This window comes from Halichoerus grypus, chromosome 2, assembly GCF_964656455.1.
Source record: "Halichoerus grypus chromosome 2, mHalGry1.hap1.1, whole genome shotgun sequence".
Lineage (NCBI taxonomy): Eukaryota > Metazoa > Chordata > Mammalia > Carnivora > Phocidae > Halichoerus > Halichoerus grypus.
The window spans coordinates 175,589,699-175,614,653 of record NC_135713.1 but is presented as its reverse complement, the minus strand read 5'-3'; the positions used below and the strand labels follow the sequence as shown (position 1 = coordinate 175,614,653).

The following is a 24,955-nucleotide window of genomic DNA, read 5'->3' as shown; positions in this document are numbered from 1 at the left end:
GATTTTGTTTATTTATTTGACAGAGAAAAAGACAGCAAGAGAGGGAACACAAGCAAGGGGGAGTGGGAGAGGGAGAAACAGGCTTCTCACCGAGCAGGGAGCCCGATGCAGGGCTTGATCCCAGGACGCTGGGATCATGACCTGAGCCAAAGGCAGATGCTTAAAGACTGAGCCACCCAGGCGTCCCTGTTTTTTTATTTTAAAGACGTTTTAGAACTGTGCTGTTCAGGATAGTAGCCACTATTTAAATTTCAGTTACTTAAAAAAGTAAAATTACAATTGTTTCTTAGTTTCACTGGCTACATTTCAAGTACTTCTGTGACTAGTGGGTATTACAGATATAGAGTATTGGGTAATATAGATACAGAGTATTTCCATCATTGCAGAAAGTTCTTTTGGATGGTGTTATTTACACCAGAGCCTTTACACTTATAATTAAAATAATACTTTAGGAGCTTTACTAAAGAAGTTGGTCAAGGTTGTTTTTGTTTTTAAGGCAATAGATGAAAGAATATACTTTAAATTTCACCCATAAAACTGTGTTTATCTTCTGCACCTGTGGCTTTTACACAGTCCTTTTATCTCTAATATTTTAATTAAATGTGAGCAATACAAGATTTAAGTTTCCTCTGGAGATACATTATTAACCATTTTATATAGCTTTAGGATGTCCTTTGGTTGGGTCCCTCAATACCTCTGAAAACTTGAACTTCTAGGGAAGCTAAGAGCAATCATCATTATGTTTTGTAAGGACTCGTTTTCTTTCTTCCTGCCTTCTCAGGTAGCAGTGTCCCGTAGAAATACAATGTGAGTCACATATGTAATTTTAAACCTTCTAGTAGGCATATTAAAAGAGGTAAAACAAAAACCCAGGTGAGATAAATATATTTAACTTAGTATATCCAGAACATCATTTTAGCATGTAATTAATTATGCAAAAAATATTAATGAGATATTTTACTTTTTTGAGATATTTTACTACTTTTAAAGAAGTTTTTGAAGTTTAATGTATATTCTATACTTAGAGTACATCTCCATTTGGACTGACCACATTTCACGTGCTCAATAGTCACATGTATATATTGGCTGTTCTAGGGCTTTAAACCCAGCTGAGCTTGGTATAATGTTTATTGGTAGAAGATACTTTCTAACTAGGGTGCCTGGGTGGCTCAGTCAGTGAAGCTTCTGCCTTCGGCTCAGGTCATGATCCCAGGGTCCTGGGATCGAGCCCCACATCAGGCTCCCTGCTCTCCCTCTCCACCCCCAAAGCCCTGCTTGTGCTCTCGCGTGCTCTCTCAAATAAATAAAATCATTAAAAAAAAAAAAAAGATATTTTCTAACTGGTCTTCCGAATCCTCTTGGAATTGTATACTAAATTTTTTTTAACGATTTTATTTATTTATTAGAGAATGAGAGAGAGAGAGAGAGAGAGTGAACCTGAGAGGGGGGAGGGTCAGAGGGAGAAGCAGACTCCCTGCTGACCAAGGAGCCCGATGTGGGACTCGATCCTGGGACTCCAGGATCATGACCTGAGCCGAAGGCAGTCGCTTAACCAACTGAGCCATCCAGGTGCCCTGTGTGCTAAATTCTTTTAGTTTTTATTTATTCATTTATTTTAGAAAGAGTGCAAGTGTGCGAGCAGTGGGAAGGGCAGAGGGAGGGGGGAGAGAGAGAATCTTAAGCAGGCTCCATACCAAGCATGAGAAGCCCAATGTGGGGCTCGATCCCACCACTCTGAGACCACCACCTGAGCTGAAACCAAGAGTCAGACACCCAACCGAGTCACCCAGGCACCCCATGTGCTAAAATTTGAGTGTGATCTAGAATCTCAAAGATAGGGGAAACCTTCACCTTTATGTCAAGATACCCACTATTTGTCCAGTTGGGCATAGTTACTGTCTTTTTTTTTTTTTTTGCCTCTCTGCAGCCTGTGTTGGTCTGTTGTTAATGTCTCATCAAGATTATTCATCCTATTTTCTAAAATCTTAAGTGGTGATATATTACTTATGACCCATGAAATTTCTCTTGATGCTTGAGTCGTGAGGATTTGCATGATCAGTTTTCTACATTCTCATACTTTCCAGAAACATTTATGAGAAAAAAAATTCTTTTTAAAGATTTTATTTGAGAGAGAAAGAATGAGACAGAGAACATGAGGGGGGGAGTGTCAGAGGGAGAAGCAGACTCGCCACTGAGCAGGGAGCCCGATGCGGGACTTGATCCTGGGACTCCAGGATCATGACCTGAGCTGAAGACAGTCGCTTAACCGACTGAGCCACCCAGGCGCCCCTCATTTATGAGAAAAATTAAGTGCTAAGACTTCTTTCTTTTTTCCTCTCTGGTAAGCTTTTCTTACTATCATTTCTTACATGATTTGTGCCATAGACTCCTATAAGTCTGTCCTTTTGAACTGTTGGTTTTAGTTATGAATAATAATAGGGAAGTTTTGTTTCTGAAGGGGGAGAAACCTTTGCTTAAGCAGAACTCATCAGGCTGTGTTTAGAATTAGGGCTTAACATTAACTCAATTCTTACAGCTTTGTTATTCCAGTTTTACAATTGCTAAATCTAAAGCACAGAGAGGCTAAGTCACTTATCCAAGGTCATGTAGCTTGCCAGTGTTGGAACAGGGTTACAGGGCATGAAAAATGAGACAGGTTTTGGACCCTGTAGACCAACTGTATCTTTTCTTCCTACATCTTTTTTTTTTTTAAGATTCTGTTTATTTCTTTATTAGAGTGTGTGCATGCCCACGCACATGCAGGAGGAGGGACAGAGGAGGAGGGAGAAGCAGGCAGGCTCCCCCCTGAGCAGGAAGCCCAACCCCTGACCAGGGGCCTGGGATGATGACCTAGGCCAAAGGCAGATGCTTACCCAACTGAGCCACCCAAGTGCTCCTCTACCTACGTCATCTTAAAGCGATAGGAAGTAGTAAAACAGAATACCTAAAAATTTCTTATATTGGGGAAATAATAGGAATATAAAGAGTACTTGCAGAGCACTTGAAGCTGTAAACCAGAATATTATTGTTTTCTAAGTATTCTTTATAGTATAAGTAATGTGTTCACCAAGTGAGCAGAAGTATATCCAAGATTCACAGATAAGGTGTTATCTTGTTGATGGAGATACGTTCAGAACACCTAATGTTGAAGTTAATAACTATAAATTTAAGAAATTAAAAATGTTATTTTGAGAGCTACAGAAATATAGTATAATGCAGTAGTGAAACTTGTTGGGATATGGGATAATGTTGAGAGATTCAAAAAATACTGATGCCCATGTTTTACATTGGGAGTATGGCCTAGGCTTTGGAATTTTAAAAAGAGACCTCCAATTGTAATAAAAAACAGGTTTGGAAACTATTGAAATTAATGGAATCAATACACTATTTTTCAGTGTGTAGTTCAGTGGCATTAAGTATATTCACCTTGTTGTGCTGATATCACCACTATATACAGAACCTTTTTTCATCATCCCAAATTGAAAATCTGTCCATTAAAGAACTTATTTTCCCCTCCTTTCAGCCACTGGTAACCACCATTCTACCTTGTGTCTTTATGAATTTGTCTGTTTTAGTTACCTTATATAAGTGGAATTAACATAGTATTTGTCCTTTTGTGTCTGGCTTATTTCATTTAGCATAATGTCCTCAGGTTCTCATCCTTGTTGTAGTACGCACCACAATTTCATTTCTTTTTTTATTTTTGGGGGGGTGGGGGAGGGGCAGAGGGAGAGGGAGAGAGAATGCCAAGCAGGTTCCACACCCAGCACAGAGCCCTGGCATGGAGCCCAACACAGTGCTCTATCTCACAACTCCGAGATCATGACCTGAGCTGAAATCAAGAGTTGGACACCTAACCAACTGAGCCACCGAGGCGCCCCATAATTTCATTTCTTTCTAAGGCTGAGTAATATTCTATTGTATTTTTATACCACATCTTGTTTATCTATTCATCTGTCAGTGGACGATTGGATTTTCCCCTTTTTGTCTGTTGTGAATAATGCTGCTATATATATTGGTGTATGAATATCTGTTTAAATCCCTGCTTTTAGTTATTTTGGGAATATACCTAGAAATGGAATTGTTGGATCATATAGTAATTCTGTGTTTGATTTTTTTTTTTCTTTTTTAAAGGATTGCTATAGTTTTTCATAGTATCTGCACCATTTTATATTCCCACTAAGAGGGTTCCAATTTTTCCACATCTTTACCAACACTTGTTTTCTAAAATGTATTATGGGTTGAAATGGTACATCATAGTTTTGATTTGCATTTCCTTACTGATTAGTGTTGAGCATCTTTTCATGTACTTGGTGGTCGTTTGTGTATCTTCTTTGGAGAAATACTTGTTTAAGTCCTTTGCCCGTTTTGGTTAGGATGACTGGGTTTTTTTTAGTTTGTTTTGTTTTTGAGAGAGAAAACACACAAGCAGGGGCTTGGGGGCAGAGGGTGAGGGAGAGAGAATCTTAAGCAGCCTCCATGCCTAGCATAGCGCCTGACACGGGGATCTCACAACCCTGAGATCATGATCTGAGCTGAAATCAAGAGTCAGACACTTAACTGACTGAGCCACCCAGGGGCCCCAGGATGACTAGGGTTTTAAGTCAACATTGTTTTTAACTAGTTTTATGATTTAAGACAAGCCCTTTAACTTCTTTGTGCCTTGAATTCCCTAACAGCAAAATGGGATATCATCTTTCTGTACCTACCTAACCCAAGTGCTAAAAATAAATTAGATATGGCCCCTCCTAAATCAGTATACATATTAAACTTTTGTATGTATAATTGGGTTTTTACAAAACCCCTTGGAGACAAATTTTTCACTTCATGTCAGTCGAATTTTTCTGATTTAAAAGTTAAGATGTTCAAGTACTCATTGGACATATGGAAAGGCTATATTGGGCCTTCGTTTTATGGGCCATGGTTTTCGTATATTTAATAGACTATAAGTAACGTACTTTAAAAAAACATTTTCCAAATTACAGTAATCTTTTTAGGAAAATTTTTAGTTATATTATTTGGTTTATATGTCATGGCAAAAATCCATTTTGAGTATCCTTTTTAATTCTCATTTAATATTTTACATATGAAATGAAACAGAAACTGTATTTTTAAGAACTGTACTTCACTGATTAAAAACAGTAAATATGAGGAAGCCTCTTTGTCTTTTAAAGATAAAGAACACGAGACTGTTTTAGGTTGTTGCTTATACTTGCAAATGTTCTTGGAAATATTTGCAATTCAGATTTTAAAATCTATTTAGTTACTGAATAAGCACACAGCACTCATAATCATTTTTATAGAATACTTACTCGATCCCTAAAACTAATCAAGTTACAGTTTCTCTGTGTAATAGATTATTCTTACTGGAGTCACTTCTTAATAAATGTTTTCTTTTGACAGAAGTATTTTTAGTCAGTAATTCCCCTTTAAACTCTTTAAATTTTTCCTCCTTATTAAGAAATATTTGTCTTCTAAAGTTTCCTGAAAAATGTTTAAAAAAACTTTGTAATGGTAAGAAATAGTCATTCTGACTAGTTGAATATGAATTTTTCTTAACTTTTTTTAAAGCATTTTGTCTCGCTTTTAAATTCTTTTGTTGTTCAGAGAGAGAAATGCTTTGAAAATTGATTTCTGCTTGTTTTATGTCAATACTTAAAATGGGCATATCCCTCTCAGAAATTAAACATTAGTGGTTTGCTAAGACAAAAGTACTATTTAGGAATTATGTATTTATATGCTCTATTACTCAACCTTAACAATTATAGAAGAACTGCGTCAGAAAAGAGGACAAAGAAAGAAAAGTACAAATATGACTATATATGCATTCCCACATATAGTATCAAAATTATTGCGTATATGCTTATTTATTTTTTTTAAAGATTTTATTTCTTTATTTGACACAGAGAGACACAGCGAGAGAGGGAACACAAGAAGGGGGGGTGGGAGAGGGAGAAGCAGGCTTCCCGCCAAGCAGGAGCCCAGTGCGGGGCTCGATACCAGGACCCTGGGATCATGACCTGAGCTGAAGGCAGGCACTCAACGGCTGAGCCACCCAGGCACCCCATATATGCTTGTCTACTTTAGATACCTTTTTTGAGAAAAATGTATGGAGGCTTAGGAGTAATTTTTGAAAATCCTAATGTTTCAGCTGGTATCAAGAATCATGTATTTTTAACAAAGGGTATTAGAATCACACTCTTGATTTGGTCTTTTCCTTGAATCTGTGTTATATATAGGCCATACCATCACTTTGTTGAAAAATAGTTTTATTTTCTAGCCTACAGGCTGTCTGTATTCTCTCTAAATTTTGCTTGTAAACCATCAGTTTTTTTTCTGAGTTCGTCTCTTTCTTTTAGTACCTTATCAAGTATAACTAGTAACAATCAAATTACATTTTGACTTGATCTTTTTTCTCCAACTCTGAAAATTCATTAGGCACATTTTCTGCCTTCTAGATTATTTTAGGCAATAGTTTTTTTTTTTTTTTTTAAGATTTTATTTATTTGAGAGAGAGAGAGAGAGAGAGCATGAACGGGGGGAGGGGCAGAAGGAGAGGGAGAAGCAGACTCCCAGCTGAGCAGAGAGCCCGATGCAGGGTTTGATCCCAGGATCCTGGGATCATGACCTGAGCCAAAGGCAGACGCTTAACCTACCGAGCCACCCAGGAGCCCCTTTAGGCAACAGTTCTATGATGTATTTCTCCATTACATAACATGGGTCACCATTTAATGATTTCCTCATCACTTTTCAGTGTCTTACATTCCTTGCTATCAGTCATCTCGTCCCAAAGCCAATGCCACATATTTAGATTTTTGTCATGGTAGATCTCCCTTTTTGTGCCATTTTCTGTATTGGCCAGTGTTGTGTAACAAAGCACCGCCAAAATGTGGAGGCTTAACACAGCAGTTACATATTCTCATTAATGTACCTGCTGGTCAGCTGGGGGTTAGCCAATCTAGTCCACACTGTAAACTGTAGTTTGGGTAAAGGTATATTTCATATGATTCTCATGGCAATGAAAGAAGCATTGGAGGGCAGTCCAGATTGCATAAGCATGTTTGAAGCTTGCTTGGTCAAAGCAAGTCACAAAGCAAACCTGAGTCAAGGTTGGGGAAGTATATTTCCCCTCCTTACACTAAAGAGCCTAAATGAAGAGAGGGTGAGCAAAACATAATTACAAAGCTACAGTAATCAAACAGTATGGTACTAGCATACAGACACGTAAACCAACGGAGTAGAAAGTCCAGAAATAAACTAGTATGTGTGTATGTATTGAAATGATCTTTGACAAGGGTGCCAGGACTACTCAGTGGGGAAGAGCTGGTCTCTTCACCAATGGTGTTGGGAAAACTTAGTATCCACATGTAAAAGAATGAAGTTGGCTTTTATACCTTACTTTATTATACAAAAACCCAAAATGGGTTAAAAGGCTAGATGTAAGACCTAAAACTGTAAATCTCCTAGAAGAAAACATAGGGGGAAAGCTTTAGGCATTAAATTTGGCAGTGATTTCTTGGTTATGACACCAAAAGCATAGGCAACAAAAGCAAAAATAAATAGAACTATATCAAACTTAAATACTTTTGTGCATCAGTAAAAAGGCAATTTATGGCATGGGAGAAAATGTTTGCAAATTATATATCTGATAAGGGGTTAATATCTAGCTTGTGTAAAGAACTACAACTCAACAACAGAAAGTCAAGTAACCCAACTTAAAATTGGGCAAAAGACTTGAAAAGATTTCTTCAAAGATACAGGGATGGCCAATAGCATGTAAAAAGATAGTCAACATCACTAATCAGAGAAATGCAAGTCAAAACCACAATGAGATACTACCTCACATCTGTTAGGATGGCTTCTATCAAAAAAATGAAAACTAACAAGTATTAGTGAGGACAGAGAAATTGGAACCCTTGTTGACTGTTGATGGGATTGTAAAATGGTACAGCCACTATGGAAAACATTTATGTAGGTTCCTCAAAAAGTTAAGAATAGAACTACCGTATGATCCAACAGTCCTGCTTCTAAGAGAATTGAAAGGATCTTTTTTGTTTTCTTGATCCAGCAGTCCTACTTCAAGAGAATTGAAAGGATCTTTTTTTGTTTCTTTTTTTGAGTTTTTATTTAAATTCTAATTAGTTAACATATAGTCTAATATTAGTTTCAGAAGTATAATTTAGTGATTCATCACATGTAACACTCAGTGCTCATCACAAGTGCCCTCAGTACCCATCACCCACTTAGCCCATCCCCCTGCCCACCTCCCCTCCAGCAACCTTCAGTTTGTTCTCTATAGGTAAGAGTCTGTTTTATGGTTTGCCTCTCTCCCTCCCCCCATGTTTATCTGTTTTATTTCTTAAACTCCCCATGTGAGCGAAATCATATGATATTTGTCTTTCTCTAACTTAATTCACTTACTATATACTCTAGCTCCATCCATGTTGTTGCAAAGGGCAAGATTTCATTCTGTTTTATGGCTGAGTAATATATTCCATTGTATATGTATACTACAACTTCTTTATCCATTCACAGCTGATGGATTTTGGGCTCTTTTCCATAATTGGCTATTGTTGAAAATGCTGCTGTAAACATCAGGGTGCGTGTATCCCTTCGAATCAGTTTTTGTATTCTTGTATACTTTGGCTAAAAACCTAGGAGTGTAATTGCTGGGTCATAGGATAGTTCTATTTTTAACTTTTTGAGGAACCTCCATACTGTTTTCCAGAGTGGCTGCACCAGTTTGCATTCCCACCAACAGTGTAAGAAGGTTCCCCTTTCTCTGTATCCCCACCAAGACCTGTTTCCTCTGTTGTTAATTTTAGCCATTCTGACTGGTGTGAGGTGTCATCTCATTGTAGTTTTGTTTCCTATTTCCCTGATGTTGAGTGATGTTGAGCATCTTTTCATGTGTCAGCCATCTAGATGTCTTCTGCCCATTTCTTAACTGGATTATTTGTTTTTGGGGTGTTCAGTTTGATTAGTTATTTATAGATTTTGGATTTTTTTTTTTTTAAGATTTTATTTATTTATTTGACAGAGAAAGACACAGCGAGAGAGGGAACACAAGCAGGGGGAGTAGGAGAGGGAGAAGCAGGCTTTCCCGCTGAGCAGGGAGCCCGATGCGGGGCTCGATCCCAGGACCTGGGATCATGACCCGAGCCGAAGGCAGATGCTTAATGACTGAGCCACCCAGGTGCCCCTAGATTTTGGGTATTAACCCTTTATCAGATACGTCATTTGCAAATATCTTCTCTGATTCTGAAGGTTGCCTTTTAGTTTTGTTGATCATTTCTTTCATTGTGCAAAAGCTTTTTATCTTGGGGTGCCTGAGTGGCTCAGTAGGTTAAGCAACCGACTCTTGATATCAGCTCAGGTCATGATCTCGGGGTCCTGGAATCAAGCCCTGCGTTGGGCTCTGCACTCAGAAGGGAGTCTGCTTAAGGATTCTCTCTCTCCCTTTGCCTCTGCCACCTGCTCATGCACTCTGTCTCTCTCCTCTCTCTCAAATAAATAAATCTTTAAAAAAGAAAAAAAGCCTTTTGTTGAAGTCCCAATAGTTCATTTTTGCTTTTGTTTCCCTTGCCTCAGAGATGTGTCTAGTAAGAAGTTGCTACAGCCGATGTCAGAGAGGTTGCTGCCTGTGTTCTCTAGGATTTTGATGGATTCTTGTCTCACATATAGGTCTTTCATCCATTTTGAATTTATTTTTGTGTATGGTGTAGGAAAGTGGTCCAGTTTCATTCTTTTGCATGTGGCTGTCCATTTGTTGAAGAGATTGTCTATTTTCCATTGGATATTTTTTCCTGCTTTGTTGAAAATTAGTTGGCTATGTAGTTGTAGGTCCATTTCTGGGTTTTCTGTTCTGTTCCATTGATCTGTGTGTCTGTTTTTGTGCCAGTACCATACTGTCTTGATGACTACGGGAAAGCAGGATCTTGAAGAAATTTGCATACCCCATGTTCATAGCAGCACTATTCCCAATAGCCAAGAGGTGGAAACAACCCAAATGTCCATTGATGGATGAATGGTTAAGCAGACTATGTTATGTACATAGTGGATTATTATTCACCTTTAAAAGGAAAGAAATCCTGTCACATGCTACACCATGGATCAGCCTTGAGGACATAATGCTAAGTGAAAAAAGCCACTCACAAAGACACAAACTGTATGACTCTACTTACATGAAGTAGATCTAAAGTAGTCAAAGTCATAGAAACAGAAAATAGAATGGTGGTTGCCAGGGGCTAGGAGAAGTAGAAAGAAGGAATTGTTGTTACATGGCTGTAATTTCAGATTTGCAAGATGAAAAAGTTCTGGTGATCTGTTTCAAAATGATGTGAATATACTTAAATTACTGAACAGTACACTTAAAAATGATTAAGATGGTAAATTTTATGTTGTGTTTTTTACCATGATTAAAGAAATGAGAAAGAAGGGGGTGAAGAATTGGGACCAATAACTCAATTTTCTGCCAATATTAAAGTTATAATTCTTTTTATCAAGGAATTTACAACTTGGCAGGGAGTTCTATTAGTTAAATAATAGTATTATGATAAATATTATGATAAGCATAGAATATTATGGGAGCTCACAGAGATGTTGTTTAAAGGAGTCTAGAAGTGGGGTGCCTGGGTGACTCAGTCAGTTAAGCATCCAACTCTTCTTGGTTTTGGCTCAGGTCATGATCTCATGGGTCCTGAGATCAAGCCCAGGGAAGGGCTGCTCACTCAGTGGGGAGTGCTTGAAAAGTCTCTCTCCCTCTGCCCCGCCCCACACTCCCTTGCATGCTCTCTCCCTCTCTCTAAAATAAATCTTTAAAAAAAAAATAAAGGAGTGTTGAAGAAAGATTAAGAAGTGGGGAGGAATTTGTGATAACAAAGGAGTTCTTGGTAGATTAAGTACCTCTGCCTGGAGAGTTAAGCAAGGATCAGATAACAAAAGGTCTAAAATGCTATACTAAGGTTTTTGGTTTTGTTTTGTTTTGTTTTTAGTCCTTAAGGCATTGGGCAACTATTGATTTTGAGCCTGCCAGTTACATGATATGAATTAATTTTTAGAAAGATTGCTGGCAGCAGTAAAAAGCAAGAAGATAAATTAGAGATTTTAATAGTTATTCAGACCTTAAAAAAACAACTTGACGAATCATGGATATTTAAGAACTAGAATCAGTAGGAATTGGTGATGGATTAGTTGACTATAGGGAGCTTAGGAAAAAGAAGTTGAGAATGATTCACTTTTCTAGCTTTGGACAACTATATAGGTACAGACTTGATAAGAAAAGGAATATTTGATTAGAAATAAGTTACTCAGATACAGACCTTGTCCTACAGTATTTAGTGCATACCTACTATGTGTCAAGGACCTATTCTAAAAGCTGAGGAGACAGCCTTGAACAAAGAAGACAGAGTCCTCCTCCAATAGAGCTTACATTCGGGGGGGACTATAAGAAAAAAATAAACTAAAATTTTGGATTGTGATTATTTAGCCAGTGAAATCTATCCCAGAATAGGAATTAAGGGACAATTTAAATTAGAATGATTGGTGAAAACTTCAACTACAAGGTATCTGAACAAAAAACCTAATGAAGGTGAATGTAGATATGTGGAGTGTTCCAGATTGAGTAACAGTAGGTACAAAGGCCTGGTGTGTTTAAGGAATGGCAGAGAGGCCAGTTGAGAAGGAAAAGTATTAAAGGAAGACTTACTAGTAAGAGATGAGGTTGGAGAAGAAATAGGTATTGGGGGTAGGCTGATGTAATGTTACATGAGACATAAGCATAGCTTTTATATTGTTACCCAAGTTTGATTCTTTTCCACTTAGGAAATTAAAGTTTATTTTCATTATCTAGGTCTTGTTGAGACATTCTCATAGATCCTGTACCTGGTTTTTATTTTTATTTTTATTTTATTTTTTTATTTTTTAAAGATTTTATTTATTTATTTGACAGAGCAGGGACAGAAGCAGGGGAGTGGGAGAGGGAGAAGCAGGCTTCCCGCCAAGCAGGGAGCCCGATGTGGGACTCGATCCCAGGACCCTGGGACCATGACCTGAGCCGAAGGCTGACGCTTAACGACTGAGCCACCCAGGCGCCCTGTACCTGGTTTTTAAATAGCACTTAACATAACTGAAATTAAATGTGTATTTAGTATAGTGCCATATGCTTAGCCATAAAATACTTGCTGAATAAAGGAATAATACTTGCTTTCACTTGGTGACTTAGTATATAGTGCATTTAGATTTGAATATAATACTAAGTTTAATGCAAAGTTCTTTTGAATGTGTGTGTGTGTTTTGCTTTAAGCATTTGGAATTAGGTTTGTGTTTGGTACTTTTATTTTTCCCCCTGTTCTACAGTATGGGTGCCTTTACCACGCTGGAAAGCAATAATAAAATCGTCTTTATTTTAAATGGGCATTAGCAATGGTCTGCTTTTTGATGGACAGTTCTCAGAGTTATTAGTTAAATCTCTTCTCTTGGGGATTATTTTAGATTTTACTCTTATACCAAAGCAAATGTCTGTAGGCTTTGTAATTAATCAATAGCTGTTCCAGATGAGTAACAAGCTTAATATATTTAATAAATAATTCAAGTAATTAGTTTTATTTCTTATTTAAAAACTATTTGGCTTTATCACTTATGCTTCAGCAAGGCTGGCGGGAAAAAAATCTATTGGCTAAATGCAGTGTGGTATCTTGGATTGGATCCTGAAACAGAAAAATGGTTAAGTGGAAAATCTAGTGAAATCCAAATAAAGACTGGAATTAATGTACCAGTGTTAATTACTTGTTTGACAAATGTAGCATTGTTATGTAAGATGTTTAACTTCAGAGGAAACTGGGTAAAGGGTATATGGGAACTTTCTATGATACTTTTGCAACTTTTCTGTAAATTTAAAGTTATTCCAAAAATAAGTTTATTTAAAAAAAAAAAAGCAACAAAAGCTGCTGAGGTGGGGGAAGATACAGTAATCATTGCATAATTTTTATAAAAGATTTTTTATTTATTTGAGAGGGAGAAGCAGACTTCCCACTGAACGGAGAGCCCCATGCAGGGCTTGATCCCAGAACCCTGAGATCATGACCTGAGCCAAAGTCAGATGCTTAACCAACTGAGCCACCCAGGCACCCTAAGAATTCATAATTTTTATTTATTTATTTTTTTAAAGATTTTATTTATTTGACAGACACAGCCAGAGAGGGAACACAAGCAGGGGTAGTGGGAGAGGGAGAAGTAGGCTTCCCGCAGAGAGGGGAGCCCGATGCGGGGCTCGGTCCCAGGACCCTGGGATCATGACCTGAGCCAAAGGCAGATGCCTAACGACTGAGCCACCCAGGTGCCCCAAGAATTCATAATTTTTAAATTTAAAAGTAATATAGTTTAAGCAGTATAGAGTATTACAAATTTCGAAAACCTCTAAAGATCCCTGCTTAATTGCTTTAGTCCCATTCCCTAGAAGTAACCAGGTTTAGTTTTCCATCTTTTTAACTTTTTTTGCTTCCTACTTCTAGTGGTTACTGCCGTAATTACAGAGATGCTTTATACCTCTAGACCTTGATTAATCAACTGTAGACAGTATCTACTGATTCTCTACCATGAAAGATAAGATTTGCTTTATTAGTGATAGTATTGTCAGTTTTTCTGGTTATCTTTTTAACTTGAGTGATATGCTTAAATTTCAGTTTCTTGATTTTTCTGTCAACTTCAGACTCTTTTGGCTCCCTTATATATAAAATGAAGAAATTCTCAGCTCTGCACCTCTTTCTGACTTTTTATTTTCCCACTTTTGTTAGCTATAGTATTACTTCTACTATAACTTTTTTGTGTGCTTGACTTGTCCAGAAATAATTCAAGAGGGCTTATAGATAGATACAACAGGTTTTTAGTTTATTAATGGTTATATTTTAAAGAACTGGTTCTTTAAGACAAATACTTTTTTTTTAAGATTTTATTTATTTAACACAGAGAGAGAGAGCGAGCACAAGCAGGGGGAGGGGCAGGCAGAGGGAAAGGGAGAAGCAGACTCCCCGCTGAGCAAGGAGCCTGATGCGGGCTCCATCCCAGGACCTTGGGATCATGACCTGAGCCAAAGGCAGCCCCTTAACCAACTGAGCCACCCAGGTGCCCCAAGACAAATTCTTAAGATAAATGTGTGGAAAAGAAATAAGAGTGGATTCTTCTTACTGTACAGTCTCCTCTTCTAGGCCATTTGACCTTTCTATATTTTATCCTAAGGATCGTTGTGCTTTCCTCTTGGGAACTTTTATTTTCCCAGCCATATCTAAATTTCATAAGATGTTCTGCTTTGCATATAGCTTCGATTCTAGGATGCCTTCAGTTGTAAGATCCATCATTTCTTTAAAATAACTTACTATTGGGGGTCAGAGGAGGGCAGTACATTAAATGCTTGACTGATTGAATGTAGCCCAATTTCAGAAATAATAAAATGAGAAAATATAATTGTATTTAATTTCTTAATTACAAGGGAAAATAAACAAAAATTAGGTCATCCTTAATTCGATTGCACACCTAGATTTTTTACACTCAATTAAAAAAAAAAATTGAAACTACTATTTTGGTAGACTACCCTTTCCATTAAACCCACTTCCCCTTTACCTTTACTTATTTTGGTGGCTGTATTATAAGGGTATGTGTGGGCGTACCTAACTTGTTTACTGATTCCTCGATTTGCAGCTTTTTCTACTATAAACAGTGCTGTGAAAAACATTTCTTAAAACTAAATCTTTGCTTATATCTGTGATTCCCCCCACTTTGGATGATGAAGTAGAATTTCTGGGTTAAAGAGAAATGTGCGTTTTTGTAGTATAGCTTCTTAATAAAGAAAAGCAAGTTAACTTATATTTTGGCTATTAATCATCACTAAAATACAACTTTTTCTTCTTTATTAGTGAACACTTGTCCTGCTCTTTCACCTTTTTCTTGCATGGAGACAGCAATGTTTGTACCAGTGTGGAAATTAACCAACATCAACCTGTATACCTTCTTAGTGAAGAGCATATCACCCTTGCTCAACAGTCTAATAGCCCATTTCAAGGTAGATTATTTACTGGCTTAGATATTTGATCTCGTATTGTTTCAAGAAAACTCTTAATTGCAATTGGTAATTTTAAATTATGGTACTAATGAAATTTCCCATGATCGTTAGCCTAGTGATGATTCTGATGTAGTTTATTTTCTTCTTCCAGAGTTTTAAGTCAATGAAATAAGTTTTTTAATACAAATATTTTTTAATACAAATATTTTTCTAAAAAATTCTTGTACATGAACGATAGCATGTTTTAAAGTGTTCTTTTAAATAACATTTAGCAGATATATATGTTTATGTTTTCAAGGTCATCTTTTGTGTCCAGTCACATAAGCCATTTTTAACGTTGGAACACAGGGACTTTGATATTTATACAAGATTGCTGATTTGGTTTTTTTTTTTAAAGATTTTATTTATTTATTTGAGAGAGAGAGAATGAGAGAGAGAGAACACATGAGAGGGGATAGGGTCAGAGGACGAAGCAGACTCCCTGCCGAGCAGGGAGCCCGATGCGGGACTCGATCCAGGGACTCCAGGATCATGACCTGAGCCGAAGGCAGTCGCTTAACCAACTGAGCCACCCAGGCGCCCCTGCTGATTTGTTTTTAAGGACTGACAGGGTGTTCTTGTTTTAATTCTAACCCTAGTATTTACTTTTTAAAAATTACATGGCAGTACATAATAAAAGTACTTAGATTTATACACACACACACAGTTTTTCCTCAAATTGCTTTTTCTTACTGGAAATCAAGAGAAGTTGAAGGATATACATATAACCCCACTCATGTTGAAATTCTAACCATGTGAGATTTTTTGGGTGGACAAAATCTTAAGATTTTATAATAAATATTGTGCTTTATCTTCACAATAATGAAGTGTAATAAATTTTTCTCTGAAATGACTGTTAAGAGTTTCCTTTTCTTTTTTAGATTGCATTACTTGTCAAACTATTCAGTGTGATCTTATCTGGTGTACCAGTCTTTAGTTACTTACTCGATGTCTCTTTTGGGTCTCTAGTAATCTTAAGCCCATTTGGACTAAATGGCACTCTCACAGGACAAGCATTCAAGATGTCTGATTCAGCTACCAAAAAATTGATTGGTGAATGGAAGCAATTCTATCCTATCTCATCTTGCTTAAAGGAGATGTCTGAAGAAAAACAGGAAGATATGGATTGGGAAGATGATTCTTTAGCTGCAGTAGAAGTTCTTGTTGGTATGGATTCTGAGTATTAATTTTAAGGGAAAAATATGTGACTGTGTATTAGATTTTGCTGAATAATAATTCCAATACTTTAGTGGCTTTCAACAGTAAGCATTTATTTCTTTGTTTTCTCCTCACATTACATAAGGGCTACAGGTTGGTTGTGGTTTGGCTCCTTGTATCTTGTCATTCTACAACCTACGTTCCATGATTACCCACTCTCTGGGACATGCTGTTCTTATAAGAACAGAGGAATAATAAGGACTGAGTGTGACTATGTAAGTGTATTTAAAGCTTCTGCTAGGATATGATGTATGTTACATCTGCTCACACTCCATTAGACAGAACTAGTCACTTTGCCATGCCAAAGTCATTGGGGCAAGGAAATATATACCACCTAGAGGTAAGCATGCTAAAGGTGGGAAGAAGATAACTGTGAATGAGTAACATTTGGAAGCTGGAAAGTTGACAACCTGTTACATAGTATTTTAACATTTGGTGAAACTGTTGCCTCTGATAATTTTTAAAAGGTAGAAAGTGCACCTAAAGAACTTACGGCTTTGATCTGCTCTGCCCAGGTCAGCTCTTTTCATATTGGCTCTTCTCTGTGTCTTCTCATTCAGGGACCCAGATTAACAAGGTAAACTATATTTGGGACATGCTCATCTTGAGGGAAAAGACAGGAATAAGAGGCTGCACTGATCTTGCAAGCACATTTAAAGCTTCTGTTGGGATCTGGTGTATATCATATGCAGGTCACAGAGCCAAGCCTAAGAGTGGAGTGAATAGGTATACTCCATGTTAGAGAGATGGGGGAGGTGTGGGGAATGTATAATTGAGCAGATAATTAGGATTAGAATCTGCAATGGTGTTTAATAGAATCATGTGGCAATGATATATATATGAAGATTGCCTTATTCATGGGCTGTTGTGTTTTTTTTTTTTTTTTTAATAAAAAGAACACCAGTATTGAACTTCAATAAATACCTTACTACCAGGGTAGTTGTGAAAAAACCAGAAACAAAACACAAACATATATTAGGCTTTCAGTAAAAGACATGTAAAGAAGAAAGCAGAAAATGGTCCATAATTCTAGTGTCCAGATTACCTTTGTTAAACTTTAAAAAAATTTAAAAAGTAATGTACATTATAGTTTGTCAAATTTATAAATAAAGATTTAAAAGTAATACACTCTCATGATTAGAAAATCCAAAAATGAAGAGAAAGCTGCTTGCTTCTAAGTCTCTCACTGAAGGTTACCACTAAAGGTATTAACATTTTCTCATGGTTTCTTCCAAAAACCTATGCCAAAAGGAGCATATATTTATACAAATACATTAAATATATTTTTATTTTATTTAAACAAATATGATAGTATGTACTTTTCCATTACAGTACTTTGGAACGAAACTAATCCCACTATAGTCACAGTGGTAATTTATTTTCTTGTCCATTATTTTTTCCTTTCAGCTGGTGTCCGAATGATCTACCCAGCATGCTTTGTTCTAGTCCCTCAGTCAGACATTCCTACTCCTAGCTCTGTGGGATCCTCTCACTGTTCAGCTTCTTGCTTGGGTGTCCACCAAGTGCCTGCTTCCACAAGAGATCCTGCTATGTCTTCAGTTACTCTTACACCACCTACGTCTCCTGAGGAAGTCCAAACAGGTATCGTATTAATCTTTTTCATTAGCACTAGTTATAAATCTGTTGTTCTGAATATATCAGCACTTAATTATTTTGAAGTAATTTCAGACTTACTGAAGAGTTTCCATGTATACAAAGAACTCTCTCATCCAGATTTCAAAACAGTTAGCATTTGTTCCATCACTCTCTCTAGATGTATACATTCATTATCATTGGCCTTTTTCTGAACCATTTGAGAACAAGCTGCAGACACAATGCCCCATTACGCCCAAGTACTGAGTGTATTTCCCAAATTTAAGAACACTCTCCTATATAACTGCCATTTAATCCTCAGAGTCAGGATGTCAGCTTTGATATAACACTACCATCAAGTTTACATCCTGTTTGGATTTTTTGCTTTCTGTATTTTAAGTAAAGTAACGTTTTTTGTCCCAAAATATATGGAGGCATACCAGATAGATGTGGAGTACATTGTATAACAAATTAACAAGCAAAAAAAAAAAAACAAACCCAAACCCAAATAATGTTACTTTAAATGTCCTTTTATTCTCCTATAGCCTATTCTTTTTTGTTTGTTTTCAGTTGATCCTCAGTCTGCCCAGAAGTGGGTCAAATTTTCTTCAGTATCTGATGGCTTCAACTCTGATAGTACTAGCCATCACGGTGGGAAAATACCCAGAAAATTAGCAAATCATGTGGTGGATAGAGTTTGGCAAGAATGCAATATGAACAGAGCACAGAACAAGTACGTGTTTTCATTTTCAAGTTTAAAATATTGCATGTTGGTAGTTACTTGTATATAGATATTTAAAGTATAAAAAGTCATTTGTATGACTTTAAAAATCTGATTTTTTTAACTTTAATTTTAATGCTTTATTCATGGTTATAGAAAACCTTATGAATTCTAAAGAATTTTATAATTTCAAATCTTAGGAGGAAATATTCAGCTTCATCAGGTGGTCTGTCTGAAGAAGAGATACCTGATAAAGTAGCGTCCTGGGATTTTGTTGAAGCCACACAAAGAACAAATTGCAGCTGTTTGAGGTAGTTTTTTTTTTTTTCCCCAGTTGATTGATGTCTATATACGTGTGTGTGATAGCTTCTTATGCTATTGAATACTTGGGTCTCACTTTGAGCTAGCTTACCTAAGCACAATGTGTGAGGATTTTTTTCAAAAGAAAATTTGAGGGGAAAAAAAATTTAGTGACTTGGAGCTGATTATAGAAGTATATACAAATGTATGCCATAGTCTTTACACAGTTACCAGAGCTGAACTGTTAAAGGCTTGGTTTTACAGCTAAATAAAAGAGAATTTTATACTGGATTGTAGTATATACAGTATCTATAAGGTAAAAGGCACACAAGTCTCTTGAGAAAAGAGTTCATAGATGGCACTGTGCCTGAGAAATTTCTCCCATAGGTTCTCATAAAAAAGGTGATATATGATACACTAGATGAAAATTTCTGTAATCCTTTTTATAGTAAATATGGTATTAGGTTTTACGCAGCAATTTCTTATCCTTTTGGGCAAAACTATAGGGAAATGTTGAAATAAGATTCAGAAAGTACAATTCTACAAGGGATTGAAGCTGCACTGTAAAAATAAAAACTTTCTAATAGACAGTATTGGTTAAAGATTGGTAGAACAATGGATGAACTTGGCATGCTTTCGGCAATTTTATTTTTATATTGGAGACTTTGAGATTTGGTTGTCAGAGGCATTCAGATTATATTGCCTAGAGTTTATTATTTTATTCTAAAATGAAAGGTAGATCATATGCTTTTGCAATCTTGTAAACAAATAATGGCACTGACATCCCTTACCAGAACTTGTGAGCTAATAGTTGGTTACTCTTTTGTCACAGATGTGAGCCAAAGGAATGGAGTGCCTGTGTGTTAGGGCCAAGGTTTCTCTTACATTAGCTTTGTTTGATTGAATACAGTGACAGAGGAGCACCTGGGTGCCTCAGTCGGTTAAGTGGCTGTCTTTGGCTCAGGTCATGATCCCGGGGTCTAAGATCGAGCCCCACATTGGGCCCCTTGCTCTGCGGGGGGGTTCTGTTTCTCCCTCTGCCTCTACCCCTGCCTGTGCCTGTGCTCTCTCTCTCTCAAATAAATAAAATCTTAAAAAAAAAAAAAAAAAAAGAATATAGTGACAGACTCTCAAGTGTTCTGGTTTGTTTTTGCATAGGTTAAATGTACTTACATAGGTTCTTTGCATTAGAGACCATATAATTTTTTAAAGTCTGACAACTGTGTTAAAAACTTGTCTGTTGCTGATACATTGGAATAAAAATATGGATAGATTAGCTCTTGTTTAATAGTTTAAAATAGTTAAACACCATAGCCACTTGGACGGGGGACCCAAACCTAATCTTCAAATGTCGAGCTCTATGATGTTATTTGTCTGAGACCAGACAGCAGCAACTATGATCCGTTGGCCAAATTTGGTTCACTGCCTCCTTTCATATGACCTGTGAGCTGAAAATGACTTTTACATTTTTAAATAGTTGGAAAAAATCAAAGAAGAATATTTTGTGACATGTGGAGAAACTTAAATGAAATTCAGATTTTAATGTCCGTAAAGATTTATTGGAACAGAGTCACATCTGTTCATTTACATGTCAACTATGGCTGCTTTCACAGAGTTGAGTAGTTGTGACACAGACTATAAGGCCTCTGGAGCCTAAAATATTTACCATCTGGTCCTTTATAGAAAAAGTTTACCAGTTCGTAGTCTAAGATAAGTAGAATGCTTAAATGAAACTAGGCTTTTCTTTCCATATATTGACATTTTTATTAAGCAGTTCTTTTTTAGTTCCCTATCTAGACTTTTGCTTTATTCTTTTTGAAAAAGATGCGAGTTTTAAGTATATTTGTTTAAAACGGTTTTATTTATTTTTAAGATTTTATTTATTAGCATGAGCAGGGGGCGCGGCAGGGGGAGAGGGAGAAGAAGGCTCCCCGCTGCGCAGGCAGCCCGATGTGGGACTTGATGTGGGAGTTGATTCCGGGACTTTGGGATCATGACCTGAGCCGAAGGCAAACACTTAACTGACTGAGCCACTCAAGCGCCCCTAAAATGGTTTTAGAGGAAGACCCTCAAAATGCATATTGGTAAACATAAGTTTAAGTTTAAATTCTTGGTTCCTAAGCTGAACTTTTATTTTTCAAAACTTATTGTGTCTCATATCTCCAGAAATTCCTCCCAGGTATAGAGATCTGCTATAATGAAATTTTGTATAATCTATACATGTGACTTATTTTGGTATATTTGCTGTTCTAGGAAATAATACAGTGTTTCTGATCATTTACTTTTTTTTTTTCGTTATTGCATTTTGTACTTCTAATTCCTCCTCCACTTCCTTCAAACTGGGTTCTCTTATTTACTTCTTAAAGAAGGCTTAAAATAGATGTTGAGCCACCATGAGTATCATCTGCTGCCATAGAATATAGGAAGTAGGGCACACATTTGATAACTTGACTGTGCTAGTCAGCCAATTTGCTGTCAGATCTATCCCTGCCTTTTCCCTACTCTGTTCTATATTGCAGGGGATTACATTTCCTAGGCTCCTTTGCTTTCTCCATGTGTTTGTTGTTTCCCCCACCCACCCCCAGCTTTATTGAGATATAATTGATAAATAACATTGTGTGAGTTTAAAGTATACAGCATGATGATTTGACTAGACCCACTTGCGTTTTGAATTTGGTTATGGTAGGTGCTAAGAGAAGATTGGTTGATGAAATGAGGAAAGAAGCCAGCTTATTTCTCCACCCCTTTTTTGAGCAGCAGTTCTTTAATGGCCCCTTCTTCTGTGGTCCAACTTACCACTGAACAGACCCCACTGTGGTTCTAACACCATCCTAAGCTTCTTTGATCTGGTGATACTATTTCATCTTACTGCCCTTTTAGTTCAAGAAGTCCTGGAAGCTCTCTGCTATTGGTAGTCTATGAGTTGCCTCACTTTCCTCTGTTTTTTGTAACTCATTCTCTATAGTAGATTTAGAGGATTGGCCCCTGACTGATATATGTTGATTTCTCTTAGAAATCAATTTGAAGGGGCGCCTGGGTGGCTCAGTCGTTAAGCATCTGCCTTCGGCTCAGGTCATGATCTCAGGGTCCTGGGATCGAGCCCTGCATTGGGCTTCCTGCTCAGTGGGAGCCTGCTTCTCCCTCTCCCACTCACCCTGCTTGCATTCCCTCTCTCACTGTGTCAAATAAATAAATAAAATCTTAAAAAAAAAAAAAAAAAATCAATTTGAAAAAGAGGGCATAGTTACATAAGCAATTTGCATGAGTATGTAATGTATGATTTGAATATTTAAATTAAACAAATGGAGCTGAAGTTACCCTTGACCACTCTCAGTCTCTTTCCAAATGCTACTACCTTTCCCTAGAATTGACTACTTGCCAATTAGGTATTATCTTTCCATAGTTTTTCTGTAATTTTGTGTATGTGTTTTTCCTCTCAACACAAAAATATAATATGGATGTATTTGACAGCTTATTTTTTTCATTTAATGTGCCTTAGATCTTTCCATTCTAGTTACTTGTAGATCTGCCGTATTATTTTTAAAAACTTCTTGGTATTCCACTGAATGAAAGTACCATAGTGTATGTAATCATTCTGGGTTTGATGGACAAATAGGTTGTTTCCAAAAGTTTTTGTTTGTGTTTACCTTTAAAACAAAATAATACTTCTAGGACTATCAATTATTTATTAGAGTTTTTTGAACACTTACTCTGTGATAGGAGATGTCCTAGGCTCAGATACACTAGTGAATAAGGCTCCTGCTATTATGAAGCTTGTACACTAATGGGGTAGATAATTATTTAAAAAAAAAAAAAGAATTTTTAATCTTTTTAGATTTTAAGAGTGATGAGTGCTGGGGCACCTGGGTGGCTCAATCGTTAGATGTCTGCCTTCAGCTCAGGTCATGATCTCAGGGTCCTGGGATTGAGCCCTGCATCTGGGTTCCCTGCTCCACGGGAAGCCTGCTTCTCTCTCTCCCACTCCCCCTGCTTGTGTTCCCTCCCTCACTGTGTCTGTCTCTGTCAAATAAATAAATAAAATCTTAAAAAAAAAAGTGATGAGTGCTAAGAAGGAAAAAAATTAGGTGTGTGATGTGATACAGAGTTGTGGGAGAGGGGGCTATTTAAATACTTGTGAATTCAAGAAGATCCTACCAATTTTACTCCCACTTTTTATATATAGAAGTGCTGGTTTTTCTTGTGCTTTCACTGATCTGAGAACGGTCCTCAAAATTATTTTCTTTCTACTAGAGTAAGTGAAAAGCATAAAATTGTTTTAATTGGCTTTTTTCAATTATTAATGACGTTAAATATTGCATATTTATTGAAATTAAGCTTTAGTGTGATAGAGTGTTCTTAAGAAAATTAGCACTTAGCAAGCTATATAAATAGAAAGTGATAAAATAAATTTCAAATGTTAACTAAAATATTAGGAACTTTAATCAGTAGGAAGACGCATCTAAAGGGATCATTCTGTTGGATTTTGCTTTAAGAACACAACTTCTTTTTTAGGACAGTTTCCCAAATTAGTTGAAATCTTTTATGAAATCCAGTTGTTTTCTCTAAAGGAGACTAGCTTTTTTTTTTTTTTTTTTTTTAAGATTTATTTATTTTTAGAGAGGGAGAGTGAGAATCCTGAGCAGACTCCCTGAGATCATGACCTGAGCCGAAACCAAAAGTTGGGTGCTCAACTGACTGAGCCACCCATGTGCCCCTAAAGGAGACTAGCTTTAAAGAAAGTGTCCATACTGTGTATTGTGTAAGACTGATGAATCACAGACCTGTACCCCTGAAACAAATAATATATGTTAATAATAATTAAAAAAAGGCAAGTGTCCATAAAGAAGAAAGGGGCTGTGATGTAATGTTACCAAAATTTTAGAGAGCCGCTGCTATTAGTATATGTTCCAAATTAATAGTTTCTTGCCCTTATAGAAGGGTAAATGAACCTATGGCAGTGTACTTTTTCACATTCCTTATATACTTGGAATATAACCTAATAGTTCCCCTCAGATTATTGGAGATATTCTCTCTCCTTAGTGCCTTGCATAACTTGATTAATCTTAACTTTTGGTCTCATCACTCACTTATACTCTTAAAAATTATCAAGAATCCCAGAGTGCTTTTATTTATGTGGGTTACATCTATTTAAATCTATTTTAGTGAAATTTTATTTATATTTTTAATTTGTTTTTTAAAGATTTTATTTATTTGACAGAGAGAATAAGTAAGGGGGAGCGGCAGGGAGAGGGAGAAGCAGGTTCCCCACTGAGCAGGGAGCCCGATGTGGGACACCATCCCAGGAACCTGGGATCATGATCTGAGCTGAAGGCAGATGCTTAACTGACTGAGCTACCCAGGTGTCCCATATGTTAGTGAAATTTTAAAGTTCTATTTAATTAAAAAATAACAAAAAAACCCAGTACATATTAACATGAATAAAATACTTTTATAGAAATTAAGTATATTTTTCAAAGCAAACAAAACCTAGAAGAGTGGCATTATTGTACAGTTTTGCAGATCTCTTCAATGTTTAGCTTAATAGAAGGTATCTGGATTCTCATCTGCTTCTGCAATCAATCTTTTGTGCATATTGTCTTAGTTGAAGTATGTGAAGAAAATCCAGCCTCACATAGCTACGCAGTTGGAAAAGGGGAAGAGTTTATTTGAATAGCTTTTTCAGGTAATAGTAGATGTGCTTTGATACTACACCAAAATTTGACAAGTGGTAGTTTCTTAAAGGTTAGTCTTAATGTGTAATCTGAAGCCCATATTAATCAAATTCTTATATTCCATAATAACTAGATGGATCTTTTACTTATGCATGATTTTGTAACATCATTCATCATTTGGAAAATAGGAAGTTACTGCATTATGCGGATTCTTGAATGTTAGCACATTTTGTTGTATGGTATAAAAAAAGTTGAATTTGTTAATATCACCAATGATCTCATCAGAAAAATCTTTTTAATATTGGGAAGTTGTGAAGCTTATTGTTGCAGATAAAATTTCCCAAATTCTAATTCTTA

The 24,955-nt window shown here is 36.6% G+C and overlaps 1 protein-coding gene across 2 annotated transcripts in view; it reads left to right on the top strand.

Annotated features, from left to right (window-relative positions):
• Positions 1–24,955, top strand: part of MED13 (mediator complex subunit 13) — a 103,701-nt gene that overhangs the window by 17,818 nt on the left and 60,928 nt on the right. For both annotated transcript variants that reach the window (XR_004913938.2, XM_036081781.2), the window contains exons 4-8: positions 14,910–15,055; positions 16,064–16,261; positions 17,720–17,914; positions 18,476–18,638; positions 18,827–18,937. Coding sequence is in view for 1 of the 2 variants with exons in the window: in XM_036081781.2 (XP_035937674.1) it covers positions 14,910–15,055; positions 16,064–16,261; positions 17,720–17,914; positions 18,476–18,638; positions 18,827–18,937 (813 nt within the window). In the remaining variant the exon portion in view is untranslated. The remainder of the gene's footprint in view (positions 1–14,909; positions 15,056–16,063; positions 16,262–17,719; positions 17,915–18,475; positions 18,639–18,826; positions 18,938–24,955) is intronic.